General features: G+C 26.9%; 1 protein-coding gene across 4 annotated transcripts in view; it reads right to left on the bottom strand.

The window, feature by feature from the left end:
- The window catches only part of LOC132931661 (G protein-activated inward rectifier potassium channel 3-like), a 29,309-nt gene extending 15,121 nt beyond the window's left edge, over positions 1-14,188 (bottom strand). The window contains exons 1-2 of one of the 4 annotated variants that reach the window (XM_060997565.1): positions 13,424-14,188; positions 2,473-2,514 (exon numbers count right to left, since the gene is read on the bottom strand). In XM_060997565.1, the coding sequence (XP_060853548.1) occupies positions 2,473-2,514; positions 13,424-13,659 (278 nt within the window). In that variant the 5' untranslated portion in view covers positions 13,660-14,188. Of the gene's footprint in view, positions 1-2,404; positions 2,515-2,888; positions 3,057-13,423 lie in introns of those variants that run through there. The other 3 variants (XM_060997567.1, XM_060997566.1, XM_060997568.1) reach the window with 3 other exon arrangements.
- Positions 14,189-15,680: the final 1,492 nt, after the last annotated feature.

The following is a 15,680-nucleotide window of genomic DNA, read 5'->3' as shown; positions in this document are numbered from 1 at the left end:
TATTATTTTATGACATATACCTACCTATTGGTTTTGACTTTTGAAGACCTATCTGGCTATCTATTATTATTGTACGTATTGTTATATTCGCGTTGTTGAGTACAAACGAACTGCCGAGTGCAGATTGCGAATGAATATGATCAATAAACTTATACTGCGATGAACATAATGGTCAAATTCGGAATTTAATGTACCAATTTAAAATGGAAATAGTATATTCTAGAAATGCTTTTCAATTTTATTGTATTATACAGGTTTTATATTATTTCCTGATAAAAAAAAACTGTTAACATTACAAAATATTGTATTTATATATTAGGTATTATATTTATATGTCTACCTACCTATAAATCAAATTGCACACATATATAGATATTTAAAATAATAAATAATTTATCCAGTTCAATGCATGGTAACTTATATCGAACGTTTATTTATCAAGTTTGCCTAATGCTATACTTATATTTCGTAGCATACATTTGAAATTGTACACTTGTATAAATGTACCCAGTACCCACCTATATGCTATATCTATTGTAATATATTTTACTCATTGTTAAAGCTATAGAAATATAATAGTTGTACGTTTTGAATTTTTTAATGTATAACTGAATTTTCAAATAAGTGTATTATCTATTATTATAAATATTAAGTATTACAAATATATTATAAGAAACCACGTACTTATCAACTGATGGTATATTAATTTTACTTTTTTTTTTATTATCTTGATATTATTCAAAACGATGAATAATTTTGCATCACCTACTAAGAAATAATCATGATTTATGAATATGAATGCAACATAATTAAAACCTAATAAAAAGGGTAATGTATAATTATATTAAACTGCATTTTCCTCTCTTCTTTAAACTTTGTTCAATTGAACGTCAATGCCAAGGTTAACAAAATTTTATCACGCACATCTGCGTTTTAGTATTAATGTTCTGCACCGTATGTAATGAATTTGAATTTAAGAGAAAAAGATCATTAACAAATTTCATCAGTAGTTTTATTGACGTTTCGCAATACAATTTGTATAATACTTAATATAAAATTAAATTATATATTTTAACAAATTTACCTACTTTTCAAACCAAATTCTATAGTAAATTTAGCAGGCAATTTTATTATCAGAAAAAATTTGTAGCCATAAATTAAAAATTATAAATAATAAATCAATGTAAATTTATATTATATTGGATTTATTAATAAACTCTATTTAAATTATGTCATTATATTATAATTTATAATCCATACCATCTTTCTTCATTTATTGTCGACATTAACAGAAATTCAAAACTCAAAAAATGTATAAAATTATGTCATACATTGTTCAATTACTAAATTTGACTTTAAGTTGTCGGCATTTTATTAAATGCATAATTTTTCAAAAATTAAAATCTATTAAAAACGTATGTGGCTTATATTTAGAACATATATAAAGTCTGTGATTTAAATCAAGCCAAATCCTTAGATTATCACCATTGAATAATTGTAAGTAAAATATAGAAAAATATTAGTCATTTTGATACTGATATACATTTTTGAAAAGAATCTTGAATAATTTAATAGTATTATTTTAATATTTTAAAAATATAATAAGTAGATAGTTACATAGTGAATGGTTTCAAAATAAAATTCATAAATCCAATTTAATTTTATACAGTTATATATTACTTAACATATTCCAATTTATACTTAAATGAATTATACATAATAGACGCTAATAATATCAAACTATAAAATTTAATAGATCAAGTAATAACAATAATACTGAAAATTAGTATCAATAACTGTGTGTAAAATATCGACCTGTAAACAAATGATTGATATATAATAGAATATAAAATAATAAGTGATAATATGTGAAATTTGAATACGACTATTAATAGTCGTAACTAATAAATGGTTAGAAGGTTAGAACTGAAATACATTTTTTGACCCAAATAAAGTACCTAGTTAGTCTACAAATAAATGATATATTTTGTATTTTTTTCAAATAGCTTAGACAAATAACATTAAAATTAATCAGTATTGGTATTTATTAAGTAATAGTATATCTTATACAAAAAATCATTCATATTTTTGATTTATTAAATTTTTGTAATATTTATTATAAGATTATATCATTCGCTTAAAAAATGAAAATTTAATTTAAAATTTTAGTTAATTAAACATAAGTTAAAATAATGCAAACCTATAATAGTGTTTATAACGTATCTTTAATGAGCTAAAATTTGTAACTGAAAGTGTAATTTGTGTATTATCTAATGTTAAAACTTAAAAAAATATATGTATATTACAATTACAAATGAGCTTGTACATTTTGTAACTTCAACAGCAGAAAAGTTAAAATAAGATATATTTATAGGCAACAAGATAATAAGCCAGTCGTACATACATAATTTATCATTTTCAAGCATGAGACAATATAGACAAAATGCGCAAAACAACTGAAAGCGGACTCACATTGGTTGAGATTGTCCATTACACTTGACGTGATCCACATTTCTGAAACCAGAAAATAATGACTTTTAAACAAACATCTATATGGTTTTAATGATAATTCCTGTAATTTTTCTATTGCGACCACTCAAAAATGAAGTACAGTTTTTAAATATATTTATTATCGTCTATTCTAAAAGCTAACATAAGTATTAGAAAGAACTTTTTTATGATGAGTTCATAGAACACTAGAAATTAGCGTAGGCGTAACGATTCAAGTTACATCGTGATCTAAATAATCAAATGGAAGCTGAAAATATAAAATTGACAGACAATTTAAAATCTAAGTTGAAAAAAATGTTAAATTTTTGTTTTAAATTCGTATTTCTATAAAATATGTAATTAAAATAAAATAAAATAAAAATATTTTTTAAACTCACTTAGTCCCATTCATGTTTCAAGAAATTTTATTTACCATTTTTTCAATTCAACATCAATCATTTGTGGGCACAAAACACTAATTAATCGTAAATAACTATAGGTATGTATAAATTAATAATGAAACACATATGTGGTGAAATCGGCGGAAGAACTGATACTGAGTTAACAATATTTCTTTGTACAAACATTTGTAAATACGGACATGGTTATCTCTAATAAGTTTCTTCAAACAAGACCAAGGACCTTTCATTAAATATAAATTTAATATACCTAATACCTAGTGGCTATTAGGCTATATAGCTAAGCAATTCAATGATAATATTTAACGTATGTAGAAAAACATTTTCTTTTACTTGAGAATATAGATAACTAATTTAAATGAAAAACAATATCATGAGTAAAAAAATGCAACCACAAAATAATAATAATAACAAGTTGATAATAAAAACACATTTTTAAAATAATTGTATTGAATTGAAAATATATTTTTACTCGCGCACCTATTTTTAATCATTCCTATGTGCGTGCTAGAACTAAAACTTGCTATCAAGTTGTAAAGGAAACGAAAAATTTGAATGATTACAAATTATTATTTTGTATCGTATTCAATTGAGTAATTTTATTTTTGGCGCAAATACCGCTGTGGTTTATTATGACTATTGCACAAGTAGATACAGTGAATGGATAATGATTAAAAAGAATATCAAAGCTCAACTGACTAAAGATTTTGTCAGATAAAGTATTTTGACCAACAAGTAGGTTTTTTTTAACTACATTACATTTATATATTATGTGTGTAGAACCAAAAATCTGAAATTCAAGAAAAGATTTAAAAATTGTGAAATATGCATACAAAGGCTCATATAAACAAATAATTATATTCATAAATGATATAAATAGGTACTATCTATAATATTACACACACGCACGTACACACATATATATATACCTAACCTACACGCTATAATATTATACTATATGTTTGACGTTAGTCACAAATGCGTGGTTAAAACACTGGATGTATATTGTAATAATTGTACGTATCCTGTTTGGTTATCTCGTTGGATGTTAAAAAAAACTAAAGAAGAAATATCCATAATTGCACATTACAACTCACAAGGAATACATCATCAAATACCTGTATAATATATGTTATTATTAAGTATAATATTATGTATATAGTTTTGCGTTGCATAACAAGTAACAAACGCCTCTTTTATAATGATTATAAACTAATTCATTCTTACATAGGAAGGTATAGATTCCTTAGATACTCTCGTTTTTCTTAGGTTGGATTATTTAAATACATATGTATTATAATGATAGCGTTTAACTGTGTGCACGTACAGAGTGATTCAACGAGCACGATAAACCCCATTTTAACATTTATATATTATATAATATGTACCTATTATTGAATTTAGTCAAACTAATTCTTTTTAAGTATACTAGTCGTCATTTTTAAAATAATATAAAGCTATGGAAGCTATAACGATTCGAAGATTAAACTCATATTAATGTTAATCTATTAGTATTTAATTATTTGTAAACTTCGTCCAAATATAATAATTATTATATATGTACTAGACTAAATAATGTATTATATCTATTTTATAGATTATTAAAGCACTCATATTATATTTTGAAACAAAATATTGTAGATTACTATCCTTGTTATATAAAGATTAATAACTGAATTACTGAATTTTTATTTAGATAATTAGATAACTACACAAAAAAAAAATGACATAAGACATAAAGACATATTCAAAATATTTTCAAATGAAGTAAGGAATATTATTGTGTCACAGGGCACAAGGTACATTCTTTAAGTAGTATAGAAATTTTTAATTTTAAAGGTTTTTAATTTTTTAAGTTGCTATAGATGTACCTCATACATAGTTAAAGGATAAAATGGCGTGCTGGGGGAGGGGGGGGGTAAGCACGCTTAGAAAATCACCCTGTATATGTACCTATATATATATATATATACAATTTAACTGCAGTGGCGATGGCAATGATTGGAAGTGACACGCAGACCGTAACACAACGTAGGTATGTAAAATATTAAAATAAACTCGTGATTGATCGTATATATAAATAATTTTTTTTATGTACCTTGCGCGTTGTTGTGTGACTTGGCGGCAAACCTATCACCATTATCCGCGATCGTTCGTCTCTTCAATATAATATAAACAATATATACATATTGGAATATCAACATATTAATTAGCAAGAAGTATAATCGTTTACCATAAATTATAATTTCATTAACGGACTAGTAGGCGAGAAAAAAACGCATCACATTAAAGTAGTTCTATTTTTATTTGTTGTAGCCTGTAGGATATAACAGATCGATATGCACCTATTATACAGTTACACCAGCGGTTCTCAACCTTTTTAGTTGTGCGGACCACCAATTCTGTAACCACGATGTGCCTGTGGTCTATAATTCCATGTGCTGGGAATCGTTGGTTCACACTATACACATATTATATGATATGTGTATACTGTGTAGATATTATCAATTATTGCTAAGTAAAAGAGGTAAAATATTTTTTCATGTAAACCTTTAGAAACGAAAATTTTATTTTTCATAATAATATATAATATTTAGTTTATTTTAAAATAAATATTTTACTATATTAATTTATTTTTATGTTTGAAAACAATTTTTCAAGTTTATGTTCCATGTGTTTGTAATAACATTATGCTAAAATCTAGGTACCTATATTTTTATATTTTTATACAGTTACCAATGAAGGTAAAAGATAAGAAAAAAATAAATAGTAACAGAACTCTAATTCGAAAACTCGTTAAGGTCCATCTTTGTTAAGAGGGTAAGTACATAAAAATATATAAATACTAACAATTATATGTGTCAAACAAAATACTTTAAATACGTTATAATCTTAGGTTGTAATATATATGTAAAATATACGATTATTGCAGACCACGCGTACATCCATATCATGTTAACTTTTTATGAACGATAGCGAATCATATAGGCTCGTGGCCCAACTAAATACGTATTATGGTATAGGTGCAAAAAAAGAATTTTGAGGAAGACGAATAGGTACGCAAGTAAAAATATTGATTTTTTTTATTTTATTATTACAAATCTAATGCAATTTTATTAATTTAAAAAAAAATATGCATTACTAAAAAACGAAAAATGTATTTAATATAAAACAATAAATTTATGATATAAAATTTATATGTACCTATATCAAAGAGACAATAATTAAAACCATAATTTAACTTTTCATGAAAGCTCTCGTCGCGTACCTAATATAATACTACATCACGCATTTTCAATACTTTACAGACATTTTTTTTTGGCCATATTTAATAGACATTTAACATTATAATATATATATATAATACATATCAAAATATTTTGTATTTTTGTAACATGTATTGTTGTAATTCTGCAGCTAATTACACTAAAACAGTAGTAGTTTGCACATTAGTGGACCACCGAACTTAATTTTTTTTGTCAAAGTTTTGCACAATGAATTTTAATTTACCTCAGTTTATAGATATAACACTAAGAAGTATAAAATGACAATAAACCAATTCACTGAATTCCATGTCAATCAATTTTAATATAAATATGTTATATATATTATTATATAACACATTATACATTTATACATAACATTTTAATCGAAATGTTGATCTTATAAGTGACATTATTACTCAATACGTGTAAGTTTTATACTTATTTCAGCATTTGACTTATTTACTTATTAGTTATTACCTACTAATCGATAGAACGAGAGTAAATTAAGAATGAAGCAATGTCGTTTGAGTGTCCATTATGCGGGGCGATCGTTTTGACACAAATTACTAATTAGTATAATACGCTCGCCACAAGGAATAAACGCATAATAATATGACATATGCTAATTTTATTATAACTCTGCAGTCTGCAGTTAAAACTAATAGAGCGAGGAAACATCTACAGCAGACGTTAAAAAATGTAAATAAAAAACAAACTGATGCGTTTGAAAACAAAACCGAAACCGTGAAATATCCTATGGTCGTAGACAAGAGAATAAAATTAGAAATCGTAAACTGGTATATAAGTATATCTATATAATTATTATCACATTATAATAATATGTAATGTAGGTATAAATATATTATCATATTGAATTCATGTACGTGGGCAAATGGTATACATTAAACCTATACTTAAATATTTTCTGTGAACGGATTATCAAGTATTACGCGTAATAAATATAGACAGCGGTGATAAAAATTCTATTTTTTCGTAGCTAAGATAAAATATAAGACATAGGTAACATAAATATTGACCGCCAATACAATAGGTAATCAATATAATATGTAGTTGATTATTTTTTATTGACTGCAGAGAGCAAAGTCTACAATAACAAATATCATTGTAATAATACATTGAATTGTATCTATACATGACTTATAAATACCTACGTATTAGTTATTCTAATTGTTTAAAAACATGCTATCTTAGAGATTGAATAATTGTATATATTTTCGCTGTATTGCGTATTATGAGGTACATGCGTTTTTTTAGGTAAATGCTGATTCGAAAATGTTACTGTGCAGTAAACGTATATTATAGAAACATAGAGTATTAGACAATTGGAATTTTAGGCCGATAAATTAAAGCAATTGTATGACTTTATAATTGTTTTGGCTCAGACGCCCAATTATTGTTGTATATCATGAAAAAAGTCAAAATTCAAATTCAAATACATTTTAATTTCAGATAAAATTTTTATCATCTTGTTGGTGTAAAATAAATAGAACTTATATCGATTTGAAAGCATAGGTACTTATAAATAGTGAATATTTAAAACGTCGCCTAAGTACAATGTCTAGACTCTAGACTATACGCAATAATCGATTTTGTGACTATATCTCTTTGCTATTCTGATAACTCATGTTTTTCATTTATCCAAATAACTTAATTCTAAATATAAATTATAAGATTAACTAATCAGTCGGTTTAGAATTTTAAGTGAGAATTTAAGTTCAGAGTTATTTATTTTCGCTCTTAATATTATCTAATGAAAAGTAAAATTATTTTTTTAATAGAATATCCTTAATCAGACCTTATTTTAATGTTTTTAATACATAATACTTTTTTATATATAGGTAGATTTATTATTTTTTGATCTACGTTAATCACAAAATTTTATCAATTTATCACTATAATCACGTACAATTAAACTTTTAAGTAGGATATTTTTTATTTTCATATCTACAGTATCTGAGAAAATATATTATAATTTTTTTTTTTAATGAGTAAAAAAAATAGTAAATATCTAAGTGCTATTACTATTATTATTGTTATTATTTATTCCTTATAGCTATATGTGCGAATATAATAGGATGCTTACTGACATCAAATTTTAATAAATAATAACCCTAAACAATCACACAATAATTGAAACCAAATTATGTACAGTTTATATTCTATTATCTAATGAATTTGATTTAGTCCCTACTCCCTATGAAATAAAAGGATGATAAAAAGGTATTCATTATCTAAAGAAGTAATTAGATTAAAAAATAATGACCATTATTTTTTAATTTCATAATTTAAAATAATTATTTACCGTTAAAATTTTCTAAAATTACCCATTTATAAAGCTAATGTGAACAATATAAATATAAATAGTGCTTATTATTAATCATTTTTAAATTTGTTAAATTTTTCAGTGTTTACAATATTTTGAAATTGGATACAGACTAATCTAATTAAGTATTTAACATAATATTGTATAATGTATGTCTGAGTCCTAAATTAACTACACTATACACCACCGCAATCGATTGGTAGATCTATGAATATGGGTTAATCTTATGTTGCGAAAATAAAATGAAGAATTATGGTTTCCAGCAGAATCTACACTTTAAGAAACAACAAAAAATTATTTAGGAAATACTTACAATCTAATAAGCTTCATAAATATAATGCGACATTTATGATTTGAAATCTGAATTTTAAAAAAGGTTCAACAACTATAAAATACTTAAGTTAGTTACACAGTTTATATTAAATCTATTTTATGTGAATATTGAGATTTAAGTAAATTAAATTGGAATTTTTTTTGATCTGTATTAAATCATTGTAGAACTGGAAATATTAAAATTACAGAATAATTTAGTAGGTACTTATATTATTATCTCATAATTTTGGAAGCATGCATATACTGATATACCTACTCCAAAATACCCAAATCTACAAAACGTATATTTTCATATTTTGAATCTACTTGATTATGTGTGAGTCAAAATTTTCAAGTACGAAATACTTAGTCAAGAATGAATAACAGAAATTTTTATTCAAGTTTAAGAGCAACTATTAACTTAATTATTTACCAGAATTTTCAAAACTTGTAGAAACCCAATGCCAACTATTACATTAATTAATTTACATCATTTTTTTTCAAATTATACAATTTATTATTATTCATACTATAACACTACATGCAATTCCTGGAATAACTTAACTTTTAAAATGTATATACAATATACATACATTATATGATATATTCAGGACTAGATCTTTGAGGGTGAACTGAAGCACTTGCCACGGAAGTCTTGGTCAGAGTGCGTTAAATTACAAAATAACAGTGGCATAATAGCGGGGTGTTGAATTATGAGAGGGTGATAATTGATAAAATATTTCTATTCTAGACCAGTGTGCAAGGAGGAAGGGTTTAGGGGTCAACCCCCTCACTATTGCCTTTTTTTAAAATCTATATCATTAACTGTTATTGGTTTTATTGAATTAAAATGTATTTTTCTGCCAAAATCGTGAACTATAATGTATGATTGAAAAACCATAATTAATAAACACTTTTCATATACCTACCTACTCAATAATTTAATATAAATATTAAAATACTAACTTTTTTTCATAACCCCCTCCATGAAGAAATTCTACGCACAGACCTGATCAACTCTATCGTGGCTGTATAAAAAATATAAAAAGTACTTCTAAAATCTAAATAAAAAAATATTGATGACTAAAGACTTAACATTTTGAATGTAGCTCACTTGTTAAAAAATTTTGATTAGTGATAACCTCTGCTTTACACTACACACGTTTGGTATAAATAATCAATTTGGTACTATATATTTTACATGTATCATGATTTTAATTCATTATTTATTAAGGATTTCTTCCAGTATATGTTTATGAAATAATGTACGTTTAGCATTTGAAATAGTTAACCTAGCACCATACTATTTGAAGAAACGTGTTAAGAGACATCCCAAATCTTCAAAAATTAATAGGTAGTATAAATATAAAAATTCAACTCGTATGTAAAAACCAAAAGAGCTTCTAAAAATGTAGAAATCGCCATTTTTTAGCTGTTTTAACCTAATATAAAGAGCCTGTTGACTTATTAGAACGTTAATTCATCCACGTCTCCTGCATTCTCCTATTTACCATACTAGCAATTTACTATTTATACTATTTATATTTACGACACACAATATTTACCTTATCGTAATTTTATACCTATTTTAAACATTTGATTTGTAATAAAAACAAAAACTTTTTAATTAACTACAAGTTAGTACTTGAGTAGATACCAAAATAAAATATAATGGTTAAAACAATAATTGTGGTGAAGAATTATAATCTAAATATGAAATAATAAGGAATAGTAATATCAATTAATAATTATATACAGTTATGTATTATAGTACATCACGGTTAGATCGAGAATTTTGAATTATTTTTCAATATTATAAATAATAAATATAATAGTTAATTAGGTAGGTACCTATATAATATAATTTAAGAAGTTATTATTTTATTATATACCTACCACAATGAAAAAGTGATGATTTAAAATAGTGTTATGTTAAATGTTTGTTAAAAAAAACTAATGTTTTATACAATTTGAAGTGCTTATATTGCTTATAATAACATGCATTTTGTTTAACATAGTATTTTTGAAAATAATAAAATAAATGTTAGTAATTTGTATCATTGTGATTATTTATTTATCTTTTTGTTTCATGATAATACGAAATTAAAAATATGGTTTGACACGTGTAAAAAATAAAGTAAAAAATCTCAATGCATATGCAAAAAATAAATATTTATTATAATACAAAATTATTTATTCCAAAAATTTAAAAATAAATAGAATAACGAGTGTCTTGCTTTAAAATAATCACTTTGTATAATAATACCATACACTAAATTACTAAATTTACGTATTTGATGTGTCAATTTTATTACTTCTCCAAGTAAAATTAATATGTTTTTAACTGAAAAACGCACATAGGCACTTACACGTGTCAATGACCTGAAAAATCAAAAAACACACTGTGTAAAATTCATATATTTTACACATCATTAATGTCACTGAAATTTATTTTTTGGACATGTTTTCAAAAAAAAAAAGATAACGATAAAAAAAATAGGTACATATTATATAAAAAAAAAAACAATGAAATCTTTACTACAAGCTTATACACATTATAAATGGTACGTTGTTTGAAAAACGAATTTAAAATTTAATGAGTTTACTACTAATAAATAATAATAATAAAAAAAACAATACACAATAAATCAACGTCACAACGGAATTCGTAATATTCACCTTATAGATATAATGTTGTTAATTGTTATACCCTATAGGTCGTCCAGAAGTCAATTATTATTATTATGGAACACGGAAGATGATTCTTTTAAATTCAATAAAAAGTTAATTCAAATCAAATAAACGTATTTTCTTCATTAGTATAGATGATGTATTAAAATTGGAACGATGCAGAGACGATTGCGCATGGTGGCCCCCGCAGCGTAGGTTTGAAAAAAATGATTCAAAGGAAACCCGCTTTATTGTTAATACTTACATTTTTTTCAGAAAATCTGTATTTTAATTTTGAAACATAGGCTAAGATACTATAAATATAAGAGTGGCCACTTATCATTTTGTACATTTGAATTAAATCAAATTATTAATGACATCAAAATGTTAGGTGAACAATTCTGACTGATAAATATATTATTAGTTATACCTTATAATATAAAACAGTTTTATAAAAGATTTTTATGGTTTGTATTATGTATTATAGCCTATAGATTGTACTTAACTGTTGACGATTTATTTGATTTTAAATTTTTAAATATAATTACAACTAACCTTTGCACCGATACTTTGTAACTGAAACACATATTATTGTTGGCTTACAAAACTACAAAAGTGCTGCACTTCTCTGGTTGAGGATCAATAAAATATCTTATATTAAACTATTATAGTATAGATGTTATTTGATGATAAAAAAAGGGGAGAGCGTTAGATTCATTGTAATGCATCACTATCACTGTCATCGTGTTTTAGTAAATTACATCACACACCATAGTGACGGTTATACAAGTTTCCGGTTTTACAATCTGCATGATTTAACTATCAAATCGTAATTCACTTGACGGAAATCAATCACTATATAATATAGTATATATTATTTATATATATATATACCTATCATCACAAATCTGCAGTATGGCAAAAAAAAATGTACTGCTAAGTATTTTAAAAATTAATTTAATATATTAATTATTTTAAATGATACTGTTCAAATATAACACCGAAATTATTTTACAGTCATGCGCCAGCTTTAAAACCAAGCATTTGTTTTGTACATTATTATAATAATGCAATGTTTCGTAGGTATAGTAAGTACAATAAATAGTTATTAATTTTTCCCATTAGTAAATATTTCTATGTATTAATAATATGTTATTAGTATTGCATAATAGAAAATAAGTAATACAAAGACAATTATTTAGTATATAATATAAATAATACATTTCATCGGTATATGATGAGTTATTGTAACGAATGAGTCATATTATTATTATATTAATTTTTATTAGATTTAAGTAACTAGAAACATTATCTCGTTTCCGAATTTTAATGTGACATATAAAAAATAATTTAACATTACATAATACATGGTACTGTATAGTGGTTCAATTAACCTTTTTATACCTTACAGTATTGAGAGTTTATGTTTATGGTCAAATTTACTTTTTTTTTTTATCAGTTTTGATTTTATGGTGCAAATTACAAACATTAAATTAATGAATCCCAAAAACATGTATTCTAATGATTTCAGTTTTGCTTGCAGAAAGTCACACAGCTGTGGCTTCTCCCCCATCAACGATCCTGCATATATTTTATGATCAAAATTTAAACAAAAAAAATCCGCTTATTAAGGTTAAAATGTAAATATGAGGAGGGGTTTGAAAATCATTCGGTTTTGAATTCAAACCGACAAACCTCATACTGAATGTATCAACACAATGAATATTATAGTATAGTTTTTATGATTGATGAGAGTAATAAAAAAACAGTTTAGAATAATATAAAATTTCATAAATTCTAACGAAAACCAATAGGTGAAGGGAAAAAAGATGATAATAAATTTCGTCACAGACTTTGGTCGTCGTTGGTTGCCGGACTAGGGCAACGGGAACGCGGTAGGTATGTAGTAATTACCTACTAACCTGCAGTGCGCCTTGTCGGACTTGTTCAACGACAGCCTGGACAGTATGGGTATGTGCCTGTGCAGGGTGCCGAATATGCCGCCGGTCGTGCTGGTGGCGGCCGCCGAACCGCCGGGCAGCACGGTGCCGTTAGGATCCGTCGGTTCCGGCGGCTCGTCCGTGACGGCCAGCTTGACCGCCACCGCAGTGGTCGGCGTCATCGTCGAGCTGATCAGCTGTTCCCATGGCGTCGACATCCGGCAACCGGTGGCCGACCGCGGCCACGCGCATTTACCGCGGGTCCGCCTGCACGCGCGATCCGCACTGCACGCGGCGGCCGGGAAGCGCGCTCGCAAAAACGCACAGCTTGGCTGGCACGCACGCACGTGAACGCACTACACGTTGATATTACACCGGCGAACTGTATAATAATTTATCGCAATAAAAAATAATTATTATTATTGTTATTGTTATTATACCGATGTGACCGCGACACCGCGCACTACGACGACGGACACGTCTTCTTCCGGCCGTCCATCGCGACGAAAAATTAATAACAACTCATTAAGCGATAATATAATAATTTTTAATAATAACAATAAAAAAAAATTAACGGTTTTTTTTATTATTATTATTATTATTATTTGACGTGAAATTTTAAAACATCACGACTGTGCGTGTGTGTGTGTGTGTGTGCGCGCGCGCGCGTGTGTGTATTATGATGTGTACACGCGACGTGACGAACGGATTAACAAGACCGTCGACCCGAGATTAACGTGCACTAATAACGCGCGGCGACGGATTCGCGCAGCAGCCGACGGCCAGCATTGGCGGCGGCCCCCGTATATGCATGTGCGTGCGGGAGTGCGCGCGCGCCGCCCGGCTGGAAGTGGTCGGGGGGGAAATAGAGCCAGCCCCGCTCGTACGAATTATATTATTATTATTATATATAGGTAGTGTGTTTAATACCTATTTAATAATATAATATATATAATATATTATAATATTATGTTACGCATTACACGAGGTAATATACTGTTATAATAACAAGTATTATAACATACACAATGTACGTAAATATAATTATTATAATATGTTTCATTTTATATTATTTGTTGAGCTTTTGTTATTTTTGTAACCGATATGTATTTGCAGAGAAGCCAGCTGGTGGAGATTTAATCGAACTTCAGATGGGCTTAATTATTTTTAAAACAAACCTCACATTAAACATAGGCAAACAAATCCGCATAAACATACGTCAGTGGCGTATCTAAAACTCAACGACGCGAAGAAGATGAACATTTTTTCAAATTTAAAAAAAAATGTGCATACGACTTTTTTTTTTAAATTGTATTCTACGTAATTTAACTACTTTAGTATTATAGATACAGTAATGAGTACATAGAAAAAAAATTAATTCCCCACATCCCAGGGGATATGGGGTAATCTGCCAGTATCCACTTAAATGCTGCTTAATTATACTAGCCCTTATCAACTTTTTCAATGATGCTTTAACTGCTTTAAGAGCAATCAAAAGCTGTCGTTAAAAAAAATTAAACACTCGAAAAGAAATTATATAATATTTTCTTTAAAAACATTGCATTGTGCGTTTTGCAATAACTTCAAATCATATACATGCAAATATTTACAAACACACAGAAATTATAATGTACGGAGAAGATGAAGAAATTCTTGGTACACTGCACAGAATTAAAAAATAACAGGGGATGTGTTTCGTATACGTATTATATAGATTACCTGGAGCGAGTAATCGTGGTCCGTATAAAATACTATACGAGTATACATCCGAAATATAGGAAAATAGTTTTTAATGAAAAACGCGACATATTTAGTTTGATATACATTACAGCATTGCTGTGTATTAGTCATTTATAAACGGTCTATTATAATAATTTTGTATGTGCACATGTCAATGCTCTGAATATAATGTATTACCTATGTGTGTGTGTGTGCGCGCACGTGTGTGTGAGTGCCAAGAGACGCCGCCACCTAACTCCGTAGGTGTCTGGTGTGCACATTATTATAATAATTTATAAGTTACGTTTTTACGGCCAAATTTAGTGGCGTACAAAATCGTAGCTGATGTGGAAGATTCCGCAGCTGGTTCTTTGCAAAAAATCGTGCATATAAGTTGTATTATTAGTTAATATTATGAAGACGTTCAAGTTAAAAGTTAATTTATTTATATCATTTTGTTATGATATGAAACACCGTTATTACGTCATTCTACTATAATTCTGTTCGATTATTTATACAC

The sequence above is a fragment of the Rhopalosiphum padi genome, chromosome 1, assembly GCF_020882245.1.
Source record: "Rhopalosiphum padi isolate XX-2018 chromosome 1, ASM2088224v1, whole genome shotgun sequence".
Classification (NCBI taxonomy): domain Eukaryota; kingdom Metazoa; phylum Arthropoda; class Insecta; order Hemiptera; family Aphididae; genus Rhopalosiphum; species Rhopalosiphum padi.
The sequence above is the reverse complement of the archived record's forward strand: the minus strand, read 5'-3'. Positions and strand labels throughout refer to the sequence as shown.